General features: G+C 40.0%; 1 protein-coding gene across 3 annotated transcripts in view; it reads right to left on the minus strand.

The window, feature by feature from the left end:
- Positions 1–5156: 5156 nt before the first annotated feature.
- Positions 5157–20810, minus strand: part of ACSL3 (acyl-CoA synthetase long chain family member 3) — a 55740-nt gene continuing 40086 nt past the window's right edge. For all 3 annotated transcript variants that reach the window (XM_063338302.1, XM_063338303.1, XM_063338304.1), the window contains 6 exons: positions 20048–20220; positions 18904–18978; positions 17751–17942; positions 16359–16473; positions 11627–11784; positions 5157–9369 (listed from right to left, as the gene is read on the minus strand). In XM_063338302.1, coding sequence (XP_063194372.1) covers positions 9206–9369; positions 11627–11784; positions 16359–16473; positions 17751–17942; positions 18904–18978; positions 20048–20220 — 877 coding nt within the window. In that variant the 3' untranslated portion in view covers positions 5157–9205. The remainder of the gene's footprint in view (positions 9370–11626; positions 11785–16358; positions 16474–17750; positions 17943–18903; positions 18979–20047; positions 20221–20810) is intronic.

Below are 20810 nucleotides of genomic sequence, written 5' to 3' on the forward strand. Positions count from 1 at the left end.
AACCCCTCAAGGCTGCTGCTGTCAGCAGAGGAGAGAGGCAGCTGGTGCCCCCCAGCACAGAGGATAATGGAGAGGGGGGCGGCGTCCTTTCACCAGGAGATGTCTTGTAGCCGGTTAAACTACAAGACATCACATGGCAATGCATTGCCTTGTTTAATTTTAACTATGAAATAGACTAATGCAAAAAGAAAGGCATCAGGATAATATAAAGTTTGTTTTTATTTTATTTTTTTAACCAGGTTTTCCATTTCCCTCTGAACCGGGGGCTGCTGCCGTCCGGCAGCACTGGCCATTCACAGATCCTCGACCTAGGGGCTGAGGACAGCGAGCCGTTGCTTCCACTGCCGGCGCTTCCCAAATGGAGCCCTTTCTCTCCACCCAAACGAGCGGTGGGCCCCCTCCTTCCACAAGGACCAGCAAGGGCAGGGTGAGGTACGCACCCGCGCATCACCTCGAGCCTGACAGTCAGCGGTCGCAGGCTCACAGTTCCAGGATTTTAGAAAAGAAAATTCAGACCTAGAAATTTCTGCCAGTCAAGATTTACAGAGAGCACCGTGCCTCCTTTACAAGCAATCCATTACATCTACATGCAATACAGGCCAAATTTCGTAAAACAATTAACAGAGACAAGACATCAGTTATGGAAAAAGCCACACCAGAATGATCCGATCAGTGTGTGGTACAATGAAAAGTTACTGGCAGAAAATAAAGCTGATTGATAGAAGTAAATGGAAAAATGATTTAAAAGCAAGTATCCCTTCATACCACTGGGAAAAATTCTGGGGAAAGTCCCAGATCTCATATATTTATGAAAACATTAGGAAAATTACTGCGAAACACATTATCAATGGCACATCGACAAAGGTAAACAGAAGCAAATACAAAACAAGCAGACTGGGGCACCGGAGAGCATGTGAGGGTACACAAACTTTTCTGCAAGCTCAGTGGAAACACCATAATTGCAATTGGAAGGACAACTACATCTGAGCAAACCGCAGTTGGGCTACCCAGCGCCCGCAGCGGCCCGTTGGGTTTAGCACGGGAAGGAAGCCAGCCCTGGGGAAGCACTCCGCCACCGGCAACACGCTGCCTACAACCAGCCCCCTCCTGGAATACATCAGACAATCCATTACTAAACACATGGAGGCATAACTACATGGGAGATATTTTCAAAGAGGTATTTTTCAAGTTTCTCAAGACTTCAAATTAAAATAAATCTCCGAAAGAAGTGATAGCACATTTTACTCATAAGATCCTTGATGAGATGTAAAGCAGTTAGGCAGAAACCACCAGAAGGCCCACGCTGGTCTGCACCAGGTAGGGACAATCCAAAATTTTCTGGCCCTAAATCCTGCCCTGTTGCAGGTCACCTACACGTTTGCCTGTGCACGTCAGCAAGCACGAGTACGTATGCACATGCCCCTATCCAGTGGAGTCACGCTAAATCACAAATTTAGCAGCCCATTTTGATACAGAAATTATTCTTGAAAATCCACCTCCGCCCCCATTGTTATATAGCTCTTACGCAGCTTTGGCAAGAAGGGGGAGGAAGGAGGATGCGATGCTGAATAGGCCAGATTGCTCATCAGCATCCTCAGTCTTCCTGATAATTTTGTTACGCTACTTTAGCTGGAACAGACCAAGTCCTGAATTGCAACATAATTAAGCAAAACCATTTCATTTCCAAGAAGGCTGGCAGTAATACCCAGTGAACGTGTCGGTGAGATCCAGCAAACTGGTAACACATCAAATTCTTAACAAGTTTTAGCAACTAATTTCCTTACAGCTTGTTAAACATCCACAACTTACCTTCCAACTACACTAAATAACAGAAAATATCCTTTACGGGTCATTCTTAAATCTTATAAATCATACGCTTAAGCTTTAAAAACAACTATAGGTACATATGGTACTAGGAAAGGTATAAAAATAGCAAGTTTGCAGCAAGATCCCTGGCACAAATCTTATTTAGAAAAAAACTGAACTGCATCTAGTCAGTGTCATTAAAGTAAATCTCTAAATCAAAGTCTGTATTAATTAGCTAAGCATCCAAAACTACTTACCAGGTTGGGATACTGCGAATTTTATGGGAATTTGATACAACAGACACTCTTTTTTGCTATTAGTATTTTCATATTTCACAATGATGTTACTTTCTCCCCCAGCCCCTCTAGGAGCCTGAAGTAGCAGAAACTCTGGGGAAACATAAGGATCTATGTAAAGATGGTGCTATTTCAGAGGGATTAAGGACACTACCCACCAGGCCTGTCACCAAACACAGGTAGCGCGATTGCCTACCAATGGAAAGCCATATGAACTTTTCCATTAAAACCATTTATGTTCAATGAAGTTGCCTCTCAATTATCTGGAAATAATTACAAAAAAAAAAAAAAACAACCCAAACCCTGACACTAAATAGAAAGCATTACCCTTTTAGAGGAAAAAAACCCAACCTAAACACACGCCTGTTGTAATAAATTGGGAAAGTGTATATCAGAATAGATGGATATTCCGGGGCTAGGGACTAAACGTGGCACGTGGCTTTTCTCCTGCTGTTGCGCTTGGCAGTGCCACATAAACCTGAAGTCTGGAATAAAGCATCTTTTTGATATCGCATGCATAGAATATTTCGTTATCGACTGCTGCGACACTCGTCCCGGTACGTGTGTTCACAGCAAACATAACCCGCCTCCCCCATCAGGGAAATGGCGTTGGCTTTTCTACCAGCCATCTCGTAGCGGGGAGCAGGCACCAGTTTGGGGACGCCACACGCAGACGCAAGTGGTCCAACACCCAGCCCTGTGCGAAGCCTGCAAGGTCTTTATGTCAGGGAGACGGGCAGTTAAATTCCAACTAAAGCAGGAATGAAATGGTGAAATACTGGGTTTAAACCAGCATATAATGAAATTTGGAATTCAAGTCTTAGACACTACTTGCTGAAAGTTACAGGTGTCAGCTTTAATACTTCGTGTGTTCACTAGTGAAAACGTTTACAACCCCTCTCTACCTGCCCCGCTGTCCCTCCAGCCCCAGCAGCTGGATCCCAGAGGGAGAGGCACGGGACACACACACGCCCCCCGAAAGCAGCTCTGGCCCAGGCGGTCAGCTTCAGTTAGCCATCTGCAAAAGCCCTCTTCTCCTGGAAACACTTAGTAATTTCCCCAATTTTCACCAGCACCTCAGACGGCAGGTGAAAACTACCCAACCCTTTCCTCCCGAACAAGAAATATTCCCACCACTGGCTCCCCAGCGCAAAGAAAAGGCGCATTCGCCATCTGTTCCCCTAGTGCAAGCAAATCCACTTTATACGTACGAATTCTAGGGGGGAAAAAAAGTGGTAATTTTCCACACCATTCGCTTTTCATCCGCTCTCGCCTGCAAGAGAGCGGGAGGGCGGGCTGCCTGCCCCCGGCTCAGCTGGTACGATGTGATGCACCCAAAACCAGGTACATCTACCTGTGTCACACAGGCACTGCTCTTGGTTTAACTTTTATTGCCAAGATAGAAATTATATATCCATAGAAACACTAAAAGATTTTCAGAAATATTATTCCTAAGTATCAATTTTTATTTTTTTTTTTAAAAAATCACTCGCCTTTCAACTATTCGGTACTGCCTTTCCCTCCTGCCTCCCCTAGATTTTTCTGATGTAGATGACAGCAACTCAGGACTTCAATCTTTTTATTTGTAATTTTATTGTATCCATTCTTTTGGATCCTGTGCCTCTTTAATGGCTTCCTTGACATAATATTTTCTGAAAACTAAGGCTCCTAAAATGGTTACATGTTTATCCTTTCTGAAATTAGTTGCTGTAATAAATTACCTACTATAATAGTTCAGAACTTGTTTACTTCTCTTTATTTTATTAAAGAGCCCGCTAAAGGCATTTTAGCAGCTGTGGATGCCTAAGGGGAGAAAAAAAAAGTATGAAAGTGTGTCATATTAACTTAAATGAATTCGAAATAAAAAATTTTCAGTTTAAAAAAAAAAACCACACCAGTATTTTTGAAGGAAAGAAAACAAACAACTACTTTGAATATAACCGAAAATCAGGAGGAAGCCAGAGCCTTCTCATGGCTGATTAAAGGGATAAAAATAAAGATCAGCTATTCAGCAGGGAAGGCTTGACATTTAGCCAGCACTACGAGCCTAGGCATCTGGGGAACATGTAAATAAATACACAAAAAATAAGAGAGAGGGGCATCTATTAAGTTGAGATGCCTCCAGGCTGGATGGTGACCAGTGACGGTTTGTGAGCCTGTAATCCAAACCTTATATTCAAGTGCTCGAGATCTTAGGAATTCCATGTGCAAGCATCCAACATCTCTTTGGGATCTGACCCTTCATCCCACACACTTAAGGAAAACTTAACACCAAGTTTAAGTCTTGGTACACCTGGACAGTAAAAGAAACGTCAAAAGCTTACAGCTTTACATCAGGTATTACCATAGCTAACCTTCAATGGGTAAATGGCAGGTCACACGCAAATAAAATAGACAAAGCGGAATGGTAACTTTCCTGTAGCGGAACGCCAGACTAATCGGATAACGAGCGTTCCTGCATTCATCTTGAAACTGTCATATTTGTTTTGAATAGTTGACAAGATTTTTAGTTATAGTTCCAAAGATATGAGCTGGCTAAATTCCCACTATATCGCATATCATTTCTACTCCTGAATTGGCAAGCCTCGCACACAGGAGTGATTATTACCCACTCCAGACATATAAACTCACTACCAACAGTATTAACAGCTAGGAAAACACATCCGCAATCTCTGCATAGCACAAATGGCCGAGCATCCAACCAGAACATTCACTACCTGCAAAGCACAAGCGCCTGGCTAGAAACTGAACATAGCTTAACGTGGAAAACCATCAAGAACCCAAAACATAGCTTAACATAGAAAACCGTCAAGATCCCACAACGCAGGGACAGAGCCTTTTGCAGCCCGGGACAGGGAGCTGAGCGAAAGGACATACCCACCACCAAAGAGCTTTCCCTGGCAACGCAACGGTTTGAACTATCCTCACCCACCACAACCTGCTTAAACAGCCCCATACTCACCCAACAGGGTTTAAGTTCACTAATTTAGGACCGTAAATTATCTCGGCTAAGACAAAATGAAATGCCACTTAAAAAACTGGACGTACGGAGCCTAATTTGTGAAATTAATTTTATTTTTGAAACATGATATCCAATTACAAATAAATAATCCATACAATATAACTCAATTAGGATATACAATGTTCAGGCAGTTCATAGTAACAACCAAGATCACATTGAAAATGAGTTTACATTAAATAACCAACTACAATAATATACAACTGGTCACTCAATTAACTTTTCAGCCTGGTCCAAGGTGTACGCAAGTTGAAGATTGTTCCTCTTACCAGTAAAGAAACAGATGTACACAATTTTATATCGAGTCCAAAGTAGTTAATACATCACATTAATAAAAATTAAAAAAGCTGCACTGCATCGCCCAAACTAGTTTTAGTACAGAATAAGAGCTTGTGAATTTTAGCAGGATAAAGGTTATTGCAAAGGAGTTTTATGTCCTATAGCAATTTCTGCATAAACTTACAAGCTTTACAGGACGTTCTTCATGTATGGTTTCAATTCCATACTCTTCTCCGCACCCTGTCTATAAAACCAGCAGGACGTGGGTACGCATTATGTCCTTACTTTCAGGTGCACATTTTTTTTCGCTTTCATTTCAGCTAAGTATTTTACTGCTAAGATACAGCCTCCCATTGAGGTATGGTCCTGCTTGCGTGTAAACTGCAGGTGTAGCAGCATCAGTAAACCTGCAAGGTCTTTTTCTGACATTTAATTTTTCCCTTTCCTAACCTACTCCAGAAACACTATTCTCTGCAAAGGACATTTATGACGTCTAGACTGAATCTGACTCAAAGTCATGAAATATTTTTAAATAATTGTACGGATTTAAAGGAGATTCACAGCATCCTTGGAATTTCTTGGTGAGTCATTTTTAATAATGAAATAAGTAAATTTTCACAACAGAACAAGTAGTTACAATTCATAGTTCTGGGAAGTCCTGTATTTACAAAAGCTTTGTTAAAAATCCCCCCCTTTTTGGGGCCCCTCGGGTGAGGTACACACCCCTTGTTCTCGGTTTGAGCTCAGAAAGACAGTTTAAGAGTCAACGGCTCTTTCCATTACAAAATTCCCCACATGATGGAGACCGCTACTTCCAGCCATGCGCTTTTGCTAATTTACTCTACAGCTGTCCGTGGGACACGTGCAATACGTGCCAGCAGGTACTTTGTTACACTGGGCATGGGAAGACAGATTAAAAAACAAACAAACAAACAGAGCAAGAGACCAGGTAAATTCCTGGCTGGCATGTAGTGCATCTACGCGGGGTTCCAACAAATGCCCCTAAAGTTGTCTTTCTCACAGGGCGAGAAGGTGGTGGCAGCCAGAAGTATCTCAGATCTACAGGATCAAGGCTGCCAGAGAGGGGAGTCCTACACCCGAACGCCAGCTCCGACTTACCGTCCTGTTATAGCCGTGGCGCAGGGACACCCACGGGACAGGGGCCCTCGACGGGACACAGAAGTACTCAGAACCTAGCAGTATTAAAGTCTGGGGTTTTTTGTTATAAATCAAAAGAAAGACCATACTCATCACAAACATCTTAAGCCCAGACAAATATTTTAAAAGTCTTCCTATCTTCAACGCGGAGGCTAAAATTAATGAACTGCTTTGTTTTCACATTCGGCAGAAGAAATTAAATGTCCACAATGAACGTGATGTCTAAAGAAGAAGCAACTATATACTGACATCAGTTTTAAACACAAAAATTGAACTGTAAAATCAAACGCACAGTAGACTGTAACCCAATCTTGTGACTGGATAAGAAGAAAGGTTAAAACTACTATTTTCAAACCACTTTAAGAGTTTCATTTATGCAATTTATCCAAAAGTGGATTTAAACCCTTAGCAGAATAAAATACTAACTTTAGATTTCTTCCGAATTAACCAAAAGCAGATTTATTTTTTTAAATCTGCTGCACAATGCACCAAGTGACATACATAGTACTTCGGCAATTTATTAATTTTCACTAAAAATCACAAAAAAATATTTGAACAATGTACATCCTGTGCTGAGTGCGAACTATCTAAGAACCTGTCGATGGAGCACAGATACATATGTAAGTATTAGTCATGTCTAATATACGGTGTGACGCTGCCCTACAGACTTGGCAATATCCACATTCGGATTCTTCAGCCACTTACCAACATTAGTCTTATCTCTACTTGCCGGAGGTTTTAATTTATGATCTAGGTATCTGAAGGCATTTGTCCCACAAATACGGTTCTAATTTAGTTCTGTTGCTTATATTTCCGTTTGACTAGTTACACCAAAATTCACCAAACTGTAACAGTTTTTCCATAGACAGCAGCAGGGGAAATCCATGAATAGTGGGAGAGATGGTAACGTAACATGAACTACAGCACACACATCCGCAACGTTCCGTCAGAACTACAGCACAGGGAAACTACTCGATAACTTTCGACGCCTATGAAACTGCTTTCCGTAATTGATGACAAGTGTTAATTTAAATAATAATATTTCAGAAAAATTTTAAAAGGAAATTTGTATACCAAACATCTTCCAAAACTCCCACGTCACAAATGCTACCAGCAGAACTCCTTCCCCTAGACAAAGCCTCTGCCGTTCAGAACTGCTATATGCTACCACAGTAGGATACTAAGTGAGCATCAAGACCTTGATTTTTTTCGTACTGCAAGTAAATGATACACGAGAGAATAATCTCCAAATTAAAGCCATTTTAATCTTTGTCACAAAGTAGACTGATGCATGCCTTTTCACATTCTCATGTAACCCTGATTAAAATAGTCTTTCGAGAAATATTTTGAAAATAAAATTCACATCTGAAACAAACCCAAACACTCCCACTGAAGATGAAAAGATCCCCCATAGTTCTTGAAACAATATTCACATATTTATAGTAAAACAGAAATTGAGACTGCTTCCCAAAGTAAGAATTGGGTGTAACAAACCAAGTAACATAAATAACTCTGGCTGACAAATATGTCAAATATCTGGTTTTAAAGCAAAAAAAGCGCTAAACAAAAGAACACAGAATTAAAGGGAGATTTTTAATGGCACAAAGGGCAGCTAGGCACCGTGTGAGCTGAGAACATAACTGTCATTATGACTTTAAAAATCCCCCCAGTAGGATTTGGGTTGCGGCTAGGGCAGAACCAGGGTCTTGCCAGACTTTGCCAAACAATGAAAGAGCAAACCCGGTGTAATGTCCAAACCTGATGAGAAAAGACAAAAGCTGCTACAGTCCCTCTGCTCAAAGGGCACTGTCAAACTTACCAAGCGTTTAGTGAAATTAATGCTTAGAGCTCTTATTAGCTCTACACAATTCAACTACCGTATGAAATGGTCACCAGCTCTTTAAAAAAAAGGAGCTTCTATATTTGAGAGATTATTCTTAGGTTTAACTTTTGCTGAGTTAATAGCGTCTTTTGTATTAAACAAGCTTTAACTAACACCTGCAAGAGTACCTGCCTTTATGCAGAGCTGTGCCACAACCATCTTTTCATTTTCAGATAAAAATAAAAGTAACCATTAGGCACATACTGAATGCGTATTCCACAAGCTGCAATGTCAAATATTTTCTCCCTCAGATTTACACAGAAAAAAAATAGCACAGCAGCAAATAACCCGGTCCTCTGTTCACCAATGAAAGCATTTTCAATGTACATAATATCACAACGTCAATACCTTATATCTTTAAATAATTAGGTAAAAAAGGCCCCCAGTATAACCATTTCTTATATAGCCAAGTTCTCTCTATATACATCCAAATTTTAAAGATACAAATAAAACATTATACAGGATTTATAAATGTTTAAAAACTTGAGGCTTCAGAATCGTGGTTTCCCAAAAAGACTCGGGAAAATCCACAGACTGAGAAGGTAGCAGAGAAAACTGGAAAAAAAGGAGACAGACACAAGTTTGCTGCCGTAACATTTTACTAAACTTGCCAGTCATCATGGTGATGTTATCAGAAATAACAGTTTAAGCTGCAAATGACGAATGGTGGTTTTGTGTGTTGATCTCAAGCGTTGAGACAGGCAATTCAAGTATTTCCTATTTGATCCAAGCTCATTGTAGCAAAGTGGTGCAGAAAAAAAATAATTATTTTACATTTTTTCCATACATTCGATCGATGTCCATTTGATAGTATGCCGTAAGCTCTTTGCGTTTTAGTTTGAACGCATCTGTCACTAGACCAGTCTCAGGGGTCCAAGGATCAGGGCTCAAACGTATTTTTACTGGTATTTCAAACTTCTCCAGGTTAGCTGTAAAAATAAACATTTTTAATACAAAATGTAAATGTAACCATTTTTCTCCAGTTAAGCACAAGAGGAGGAACTGTACTCTTGCACAGAAGAGCACACGACATGAACGAAGAAGCGTTGCCCAAACCCCCATGGTTAGCTCTGAAAACCCGCGTGGTCACTAGCAGAGTGACAGGATCCACCAGTAACTGTCCTCCAGTTCCCACAGAAATATCGAAATAAACCCCAGCTGCTCCCTAACCTCAGAAAAGCCTCAGTGCATGAAGGAGACATCCTCAAAATATACGCTGTTGTAGCAGTCTTATGATACCTTCTGGAGATAAGGTCTTAAAAGCCATACTACTTAAGTTGGAAAAAAACAGGGGAGTTTGGTGTTTTTTCTTGATAGTCCTGAATTGTTTGAGAAAAGTAAGTTCATATGGCAGCCGTTCCCCTTACTGAAACAGAACGGTTAGCACAAAACACTATCATTTGCAAGAGCTTCTGCTATGGTTTCAGACATAAGAGAAGAAAAAGAAGTAGCTCTAAGAAAAGTAAAGTAATCAACAGATGGGCCACATTCAAAAAAATAATCTATTTTCAGGTTAAATAAAAAAATAATCTACAAATGTATAATTATCCTGTGCAACCTGCCATTTCTAGATTTTCCTGCACCTTTTACTCCCCTTGACATTAAATCGCTGGGTTTGGATGAGGGTTTGTTTTTTGGTTGTTGGGTTTTTTTGTTGTTTTTGGTTGGGTTTTTTGTGTTTGTTTTTTTTTTTTTTTTGCGCAATGTTGCACTATAATCATAACATTACTTTAAAAGTAAACCCTATGATACCAAAGTGAAAAAACCAAAACCAGATATAAAATAACATCAAAATGTGTAAAAATGCCTAGGATTGAATCAAATGTTCTGCTTCATCAATCGTGTGCTGCACAAAAGAAGGAAAGCGGCTTTGTACACGCTCTCCACCACAGCAGCTTCTTAGAACAACTCTGCCCATACGCTCCACCCAGTGAAGGAAAACGGACTGGAGACACGGGGCAAGGAAAACAGAGTCTGCTGCAGTACTGAGACTGCAGTCATCGTAAGAGCATCTTCCTGCAACAGAAGTCTGCAAATACACTGATCACCAAGTGGAATATATTCACAAGTAATACGGAGAAGAGATGAAGATTAGTGAAACAAAGACTGTTGGAAGCATAAAGTCATCCAGGGTAGAAAAGATGAGCACAAATTACACAGAGATGCGGAAGGGCATCGTGATACTGAGCGACTGCAAAGCAGACTGCAGAAAACATTCATTGCAGAAAAGTGTAAAAGGGAACACATATGAAAAACAAATTTAACATCCACAATGACTATTTAAAAAACACGGTCATATCTGACAGCTTTATGAAAAAAGCTCAGTGCTTAGTAATGATCAAAAGCAGAAACAAGGCAGAAATTATGATGAAAGAACAAACAGCGTATCACTGTGCCACTGTTTAATTCTGCACCAGAACAGCTAAACAGACGATGACCAATTAGCATGAAAAAGATACAGCTGAGGGGGAAGTATAATAGACACTGAAAAGAAATCACAACTGCCATTGTGATTGTTCTCCCAGACATGAGCTTGGCAGAACCAAACCGAACTAGCAGATGGCAGGGTTAAAACAAACAAGAGGCATTTCTTCACACGAACGTAGCTGAGCTGCTCAACTCCGCCGAGAGGTAGTATGGATACTGATACAGAATATTTACGTAGCTTTAACTAGAAGAGTTAATGTAAGAAAAGTCTTCTGAAAGTCATTAGCTACAAAGACACCGCTTTCAGTTTAGGAAACCCCTCAGATGCAAGTCACTGGAAGCTAGAACAGTCCCTGTCGCCATGGGCTTATTTCAACTATGCAGAGGTACGCAGCACCTGAGACACACAGATCATGGATCTACAGATGACCCACGTTCTCTTGGACCAGCAGCTAAGGCCAAAAAAGTATTACAGAACACCTTAGAGAGCGCCAGACACAAATACTTATATAAGAACTGACCTGAGCTTGTTGAGTTTGCCCTGTTTTTATATTCTTTCCTCAGCTATCGGCCATGGTCAAAAAAATAGTTACATGAATCAAAAGGACTGACCCGACTCATATTTTGTTTGGTTTTTTGTATGAAGACTTCACTTCATATATGTTCTATAAAATACACACGCTATTTTTAGGGCCTATGCTTATCTGTTTCACAGACATTTTGGTCCGTAAGGTTAGTATGATCTGCCCAGCTACTCACCTGCCATGGCAGCCTCAGCTAGCACCTTCAGTACCTCTTTTTCCATCTCAGGACTGTTACAGATCTCTTCCCAGGTTCCTTTAAATCCTTTCTTTCGAGCTAGTTCTGCGAGCTCCTTTTGATTTGGCACAACAAATCCAATGACATAAGAATGGAAACTGAGAAGTATAATGTACTTTAGTATGAATTTTGTAAAGTTAGCAAGTCTTCAAAAATAACATTTCAAGTTGGGGGCTTTGCACTTGATAATAGAGATATTGCGCTTAACAGTTGGCTTTTGTTCACCTGATAGTCTTTCTGAAATAGTACCCAAATTACCTTTGCCTGCTTAAAAATAAGTAGAAAGAGAAGCTACTTACCTTACAGCAACCGGTTTGCTTCAAGGTGTGCTGTCCATATGCATATTCCACTGTCCCTCACGCTCAAAGCTTTGGGGTAGCAGTACCCACATGAGGTCAACGCACTCTGCCTCTCCTCAAGTTTTGCATCCTGACATGAAGACCGGTGTGCCGCTTCCCTACCTCAGTTTCCTCTCCCCTGCAGAATCCAGTTACTGTAGAGGACTGCAGCGAAGAGGGGCTGGAGAGCAGGTCGTAGAATGAGCATATGCAGAACCCATCTCAAAGAACGCCTGCTTCTGTAAGGTAAGTGACTTGCCTTTCTCTTTCAAGAGATTGTCCATACACTCATTCTGCTGTTGGCAATCTTTGCCTGCTCCTGGTATGCCTAGAACATATGAAGCCGTGATCTCAAAGTCTTTGGAAAAACGCTGAAGCACGATTCGCCTTGAAAGAGGTATTCAAGACTTTTGAGATGGTGTAAAGTTTAGGGAAAACGTGAACAGAACCTCACATAGCAGCTCTACATGTGCTAACAAAGCAGACCACAGAATCAGAGCTGAAAGGGATCTCAGAAGGTCATCTAATTGATCATCTCATTCATGCACCTGACTTGAAGCAAAGTCAGCTACATCTAAAGGTGTTTGTCCAACCTGTTCTTAAACATCAGGCAAACGCCGATGCTTCACTACTTTTAGCACTAGTAAGCTGTTCCTGGTGGCTATTCCTGACTCGTCCTCTCTGCAGTTTACATCAGTTGCATTTTCATATAGTGAACTGTCAGACATTCCTCTCCTTTCCACAGAAGCCATGTATTTGTTCACAGACTGTTACTATTTTTTTTCCTTCTCATCTGTCTAGTCTTCCTTCCTTTCTTAAGCTTCTTTAGGAATTTAAGCAATGCCCTTTTCTTCTAAGTCATGCATCAGAGATCTCTGCCCAGACATTCCCATTTTTCTCCTGGATTCTTTTCAAGACGTCCACCTTTTCTGAAGTGCTGCATGTGGAACTCAGACCCTTTAAGTCTTGTTAGAGCAAAAAGATCATTGTGCATCTTGTAGGCTATACATCTAATTATGCCATAATATTTACCTTCTTACAACAGCATGGTACTTCTTGACTCACGTCAGCACCCGCTGAATTTTTGCGGTTTATTTACTTGTAAGTATAGTTTATATTTCCCCTCTTTAAACTGACCACTGTGTTCAACCAAAGCTCCATCTAGTCAAGCTTGCTCAGAATTCTAATCCTGTCCTCCACTGTCCCTTTGGTCCTGTCCTACCTTAACCATATACAGATTTAATAAATGTTTTCAACTGTCTTTCACCAGACAGACCATTAATGCAAAATACAGAACCTTAACCCCAGTATGGAGATTACTTTAGCTTGTCCTTTAAGGTGTCAGAGATAATTTTAAAATACTAATTCTAAATACCCTTTTGGTTCCTGTACATGGCAATTTTCTCCTTTGTTGCTGGTATGAATTACAATGGGCATCTGACAGCAGCCGTGAAGACTGCACAAAAGTCCATTACAAACAGGCTTCTCTGGCATCATCTGTCGACAAGCTTTGCCTTTTGGCTGACTTGAAACTCTTCTCATTTTTCTCTAAGAATGTACTTGCAGAAAGACTTCAGATTAGCCTCAGCATCACTTACTGCTCACATCTCACCTTCTGCCTTTGCCTCTGATCCCCCCCCGCCCCCTAACTATACTCTGTACTGAACCCTTGTAACTTCATCTGGGGTCTACTCTGTCATATCTATTATGTACGAAGGCATCCAGAACACAAAGGATTCTGGCACTTTCACCCCTGGTTCCTGTAGTCATTTGGCATGCTTAAGGTCACGTCCAGCAATATCGCCAGCGACTCCAGGGATAAACAGCACACAGAAGTAATCAGTTGGCTGGGTAAGTCTCAAACTTCTGGTTCATCTAAAATTCAGGCTCTGCAGTGGAAGCATACTTCCTCTGGACAAACGAGTTCATCCAACTATGCGTTTTCCTGGAAAAAGCACCTCAGAGCTGACAGCTCCTGGAACATGTAGTTTTTCATTCTGTACCACCAAGTTAAATCTTGACTTGCTGCAGTTCAAATGCTAAAGCACTGTTCGTCTTGAGAAGTATCCTGAAGACTACATCATCTCTCTGGAGCAGCCACTTCCCTCTCCACTACTGTTCCTTCTGTAGATTATTTGAATTTGCTAGCTTCTTCAGTCTTGGAGGTCATAGCAGCAGCATGAAGGAAGACATTTTCAGAATTTGGTCCTCAGGACCTCTTAAGTCATCTCCTCCATGCTAAAACACTAGGAATCTTGATTCCCTTGCTGTGCTTGACACCCTACTCGAGCACGGCTCTCAGACCTACAGTGAGAGACACCGTGGCACTACACGTCAATATCACCATTTCTATTCTGTGAAGTCTGGCCCTTGTCAGCTCTCCTTGAGCTTCCTGCTGAGAACTCCCTTGGGTTTTTTTAGCTGTTTGCTCATTCCTCAGGTAACTGAGCTACTCATTTTCCTGACGTGATGCTTGATATCCACTGGATACATTTTGGATGAGTGAAGTGCTGATAAAGCATTAGGAGTCTCCTCTGAAAGAGCTCTAATCGTGATTCCTTTCATCAAACATTTTATTCCTTATCTCACCGAGTATTTTGTCCGTGGTGGTCAATGCATACAGCTTTTAAAGCAGTGATATCATGCAAACACTTTTGATTCCCTGCCACCTGTATTCAGGAGACATGCACCCCAAGATCTAAGGTCAAATCCTAGATCTAACCTATTTGTAAGAGTCTGCCCTCCTTGTCCTTTTGCACGTAGGAGGTAAAACAGCTACAAATGAAGGACGACTCTTACTTATGAGATCACGCAGGCAAAGTATAAGGAGTGACAGAATATGAAGTTGTGGGCACTGCTAACAAAAAGTCTCTGAGCTCACGCTGCTAAGGTGAGTATCATCCACAGTGAAATGTGCATATGGACAATCATCCATAAAATCTGTATTACATGGCTACTGATGCCGAATTACGGGCATGAAATTATTAGGAAGAAATATAGCAGCAACAGAAAAACAGTTTGCAGTGTACTTGGGACTCTGTAAGTTACCTTTAAAAATTACTCATAGATTTTCCTATTTTTAAGTAATAGACAGGACACAGACTACCAGAGTCAAATGCCTGACAAGTGCATTTTAGTCTGTAAAGTAATGCTGACCTGGCAAAGTTAACACAAATTTGATAGTACGATTCCAACAGTGACCTTCAACCCTGGAACTGCAGAAATCACCATCTGGAAGAGCCTCTTTCTCCAAAGACTACAGAGGGTGCTCAGAACAGGCACAGAGCCTCAGGCAGTGAAAGCAAGCAAATATGAGACCTGCCCAACATGTCAAAACCACAAATAAAGCCTAATATAATGGAAGTTTTCTCAGCAGTGGCATGCCCAGTGCACGTCAGCCTACTGATACAGAACTGTCAAAACTGGTAGTCATCCTGGAACTTCATTAGTTAACACACACACACAAAAAAAAAAAAGAAATATACCACAGAGAACCAGGTGAACAAACCAAAAGTTAATTTTCTATTTTATTACCACTGAGCAGTTCTCTAGTATGCTTGCCCTGGCCTCCTTCAAAGTTATCAAGTGGGGCTTTTTTGGCCATACTGGAAATCAGAGTATTTCTGATCATTCAGAAGCTCCAAAATGACAACAACGACCACGTGAAGTGTATTTATACATTTAAGTCTATATCATGTACAGGTAGGAAATTCTAGAAATAGAAACTTAGGCCCTTATATGCTTAATTTGGTAGTGCACTTAGAAAGCAAATATAAAGGACATTTGATCATCATTTATTGTGTGTTTGCATAGTATTTACAGAGTTTTCTTTCAAGCTTCAAAGCTTCTGCTAGTATATTGCAGGGGTTAAAAGAAAACTATTTTTAATGTGCAAACGAGCTTCTGGGATGTTGGTGGGATTTTTCCCCCCCCTTCCTCCAAAGTACAACAGTACTTGCTCTGAAGAACAGACTACAGCTGAATACAGAAAGGAACAAGGTGTCGCGGGGCTTAGGTAGGTAATAATCTCTGAAGTGCTTGAGTGATGCAGTCAGAGCTTAACTGCTTTTCAGATTGGGGAAAAGGAAATGAAAGAAAGACTCATTCTTGGCGTTCTCCAAGAAATGATGAAAAAAAAATAGGAAGGGAAAAATAAAACCAAACCTTTCAGATGTCTTAGTTTTGATAGAGAAAGTTATTCCATTGTACTATAAGTAAAATCCTTTATCAACTGGTTTAAAAAACTCCACACGTTGAATGGCAAAAAATTTTGCTTACATCTTCAGTAGGACAGATAAGAATACAATAATAACAAACTACCAGCTGCCTCTTACCTGCTTGCATACGCACAAATATTATCTACCAGTGGAAGATTCTTTAGAGCTGCTTCTACTTTGCCAAGAGAAACGTATTCTCCTGCCTGGAGTTTTACAAGATCTTTTTTACGATCTATTGAGGAAAAAACGAATTAACCATTAATTACAGAACACAAAACTTTAGACATTGATTTTATACTTTTCTGAAAAGAAGGTACAAATGCCAAAAGGTAAGCTGACTCATGTTTGGTGAATGTACCAGAAACATTTAATATCACGTTTCCAGACTTGGCATTTTATCAATCTGTCCCTCACTTAAACATGAGACACATTTCGATCCCATGCATTTTCTGTCTTCAGAACAGCATCTCCAATGTGACTGCACCAGCGTGTAAATGGAAGACAACTAGGATTACGCAAAAGCCAGTGTCTGGCCAGAGGCACGCATTTTCTGCTGTCTGGTCCAGACGCTTCAAGCAGGAAATGCAGCATTTGGTGACATTTTGATATTTATTCCCAGGCTAAATCTATATTTAAAGAGCAACTGTCCATCTGTTATTTGAAACACAACAATAGGAACCGAAAATTAAAGCCCAAATTACTTGAACTTATTGCACATAGGCCAAAGAAAGCAAAGGTGACTACTCTAGCCTAGCTGTGATGGCAGCCAGGAGTACCTCTGCTTGGCTATATACCTTCAGGTTGCTTTGTGCAACCAGGCAAGGTAGTTTTTGTAGCTGTCTGACCCGTTTGACCTGTGCAAGGCAGCTGCAATAGGACACAAGATTCTTCTCACACAATAAATCAAATAAGCTTAGTTTTCAGGATTAAAGAGCACCCTAAATCACCCACTGACTCCAAGAGACACACCTGGCAGTTGTCAGGCCACCTATTTTTGTGCCTAGAGGTGTCAAAGAATTATGAGCCCATCAGAGCCTTATGTGCAACACCTTTACTTAACTATATTTTTCCCCTAGTTCCATTATGGTAAAGGGATATTCTTATTACAAAGAACGGCAAGATTAAAAAAAGGCTTATTTAATTCCTGAGCACATATTACCAGAAGAGCCCTTTCACTGAATCAAATTCCACACTTAAATTATAAAATCTAAGGCAGCTTATATAGCCCAATTAGTCTACATTTTACTCTCTAATTACTACCCAGTCTCACTAACAGAGTGGAGTCAATGTTAAGACTGTTTTAAAAGGAAGCAATTGTTTTAAAATTTATATCGTTTTTTAACACACACAATCAAGTTTAGAGCAACATATCAGCGTTTCCCCGGGATATATGGCAGCGCTTTAGACTGCATGACAACATATGGAGAGGGGTTTTTTTGGTAAATTACAGTACTTAGCAGCCATGAAAAATGTTTACATACATATGTTCACCTGAAGATACTAACTCACCAATAATTTTTAGACATCCATCTTGATGAAACTCTCCAATGTCTCCAGTATGAAGCCACCTTTGCCCATTCTCATCAACAGTGAAATCTTTTTTGGTTCGCACTTCATTTTTGTAGTATCCCACAGTCACATTTTGTCCTCCAATAAGAATCTCACCTCTAGGATATGGTTTATCGGTGTTGTAATATCCACCTAAAAGTACAGTTTTTATTATGTTAACAAGAATTAAAATATATGCCAAAGCAAGAATTCCTATTAGTTTTACTATTTAAATACAGAATTAAACACTTTAGTAAGTCCGTAGCCAAAGTTACCACTTGCTTAAATAGTTCAGTAAGAGGAGAGGTGGTTCCAACTCTTTTCAGCATATAAACAGCTATTTAACATCTGTGTTTACAAACAGTGAAATTCACACACATGCAGAGGGCAAATGCCACCTCTATGTACTCTTTCTGCCAGGACTAACACGGTCTATCAGTTTCATACAGGCTCAAATCTAAAAAAAAGATAATTTTTGCCTCATATTTTAGGAAAGAAAAAACCTACAAGGTCTCACATTAGCCCAAAACACCCTTAAGTATTATGTGTTTCTACTCTACAATACATAAAAGCCCACAGTGAAAGGAAATCACCTAAACACATTTCAGACTTTTTAAAATATTTTTAAATAATTTAATTATTAATATTATTAAGATTATTTTTAAATAATTTCTTAACGGCCACAGAAGGTATCACACATTCTCCTGAATCCAGCAGCTCTAAGACACAACATACAAGACCCACACCCCATCCTGCAAGAATACTGATCTAACAAGACGTTCAACATACTTTTACACAATACGCATACACAATTATAGTGACTGGAATAAAAGAAACAGTATAGCCAAAGAGAATCATAACACAACCTAGTCAAAATGCCACTCACATCGATAGTTTCTGTCTAGATATTTGTAAGCTTAAAAACCACTAAGGAATTTATTTTACCTTTTTTTCTCCCCAAGATCAAACTTTTATAGGTAAAAGTAGCATTTAAAATTTAAAGAGCCAAGAAATCATCTTCTAACTACCACTACTGAGCAAAGCCGAATAGAAAAATAGCTATATAAAGTTCTTTCAAACGCACTACAATTTAATCACACAGAGAAATTCTCACCTTCTTCCCAGTTCATTAACTTGATTTCACAACAGACCAAAGGTGCTCCCACTCTCCCTGTAGTGTAGTCCCAAACTAGAGTTTAAAAAAGAGCATTTTTCAGAAAACAAAATTACCAAAACTGAATTAGAAAAATCTTTGTTGTCATGCATCTCATTTAGTGAAAATTAACTGCAATTTATTTCTGAACTTTAATTCATAGAACAGAACTTCCAAGAAAACCAATGGATCTATCAAGGTAATGGAGATGAAATCCTTATCCTGCAAAGAGAACAGACGGCTGTATTTATAGCTACCTCCAGTCATATCAACACAGCTTTGACAGCAAGCTGTCCATGCGGATCACGCTTCAGAAGCGGCACAAAAACTTTCAATAGTGTTTGCCGGACTCTGAAATAAGTAGCAACAATTCAGGGATTCTATATTTCGGTTTACTTTCCTGAAATCTCAATTCCCAAACACTTCTGCATCTGGGCACCTTCCCAGAAGAGCATCACATCATTGGTATTACAGGTCCACTTCCCTCCCCGCCCCCCCAAGCTACTGAAGAAGCCATTTTCAAAGTCCTCTTGGACTAAATTCCACATCACAGCAGTCTGTGGATCACCAAGGAACATAATGCAAGTTCTACAAGCTGGCATAATCTAGCCATGAACCTTAGATATTCCTCATATGATTCCTAGGTACATCACACCATTGCCAAAAACCAGCAGATCGGACCTTCTCCCACCACAGAATATAAGTGAAATTTTGGGACTAAAAGGACACTGAAACGATGAAGTTCTGTTATATGAAATTAAAATCTGGTGCAGGCTTTTGCATTCCATTTTTTTAGTTTTCCTAATGTCTCAATATACTCACCAAAATTAGAAAGAATTTATTCAGTTCAGCTGGTAAATGCAGTAATGCCAAGATCCCATTCACACTATTACAGGTTTCTCTCCCACAAACGAGAGCATTAATTTTACATGTAGGTCACCAGCTTTAGCACAACGTGTCAAAATTAGTACTCCTACTGTTTTACACATTTATGACTACAAGTGATTCCGACGACTCCCCAGTTACGTTCGGTGGCATACACCAAATGAGCAGACCGTCAAAGATGATACACGCGGAGGGCTCAGCATGGATCACTGACACCAACCTTCCGTGATTGTTCCAGCTCCAGCTGATTCAGTTAATCCATAGCCCTGTCCTACGGGGCAACAGAAACAAATGTTCATAAACCGCTGAGTTGCTGCAGAGAGCGGGGCTCCTCCACAAAGCAGGATGCGAATTTTTCCACCTAGCAGCATTCGTACTTTCCGGAAAATAAGGCTAAAAGACAAAAGGTATGTATTTGTTGCTTAAAAACAAAACAAGACAGTACCTAATTTTATATCTGAACTGAAAGTCTCAATCATCTTCAAATAAAATTTTATGGCATTCAAGGAAAACCCTGAAAGAGCACATTTAAATTTTCAAGAACACAGGCACTGATTTTTCATGATTTGAAGCTAAGTGTTTTAAGAACACAGATTTAGTAAGACAGAGTTCTGTGATTTTCTCCTCAAAAATAATTTAAATAAGCTGTATAAATTTTGCAATTACATTATCCTTTAGTATCACTAAAGTTGGGAGTTGGACTCCGTGATCTTTATGGATTCCTTCCAACTTTATTCTATGATTCACTTCTGTGAAAACGTGACGTCTACAGTTATGTACGGAAATAGACTTCCCATCTTACCCAGAAATTGTACAAATCCATTGTTAAAGTCCTGATAACAATAATGCCATGAGTATAAATCTCCAATCAGTTCCAAGTTAAATAACACTCACTTAAATTCTTTCAGTAAATACTTAAAACCATCACACAAACTACTGATTTGTTGTTTCAATTTACGCTTAATTACAGACTCATTCATGTT

This window comes from Chroicocephalus ridibundus, chromosome 6, assembly GCF_963924245.1.
Source record: "Chroicocephalus ridibundus chromosome 6, bChrRid1.1, whole genome shotgun sequence".
In the NCBI taxonomy this organism is placed as follows: Eukaryota; Metazoa; Chordata; class Aves; order Charadriiformes; family Laridae; genus Chroicocephalus; species Chroicocephalus ridibundus.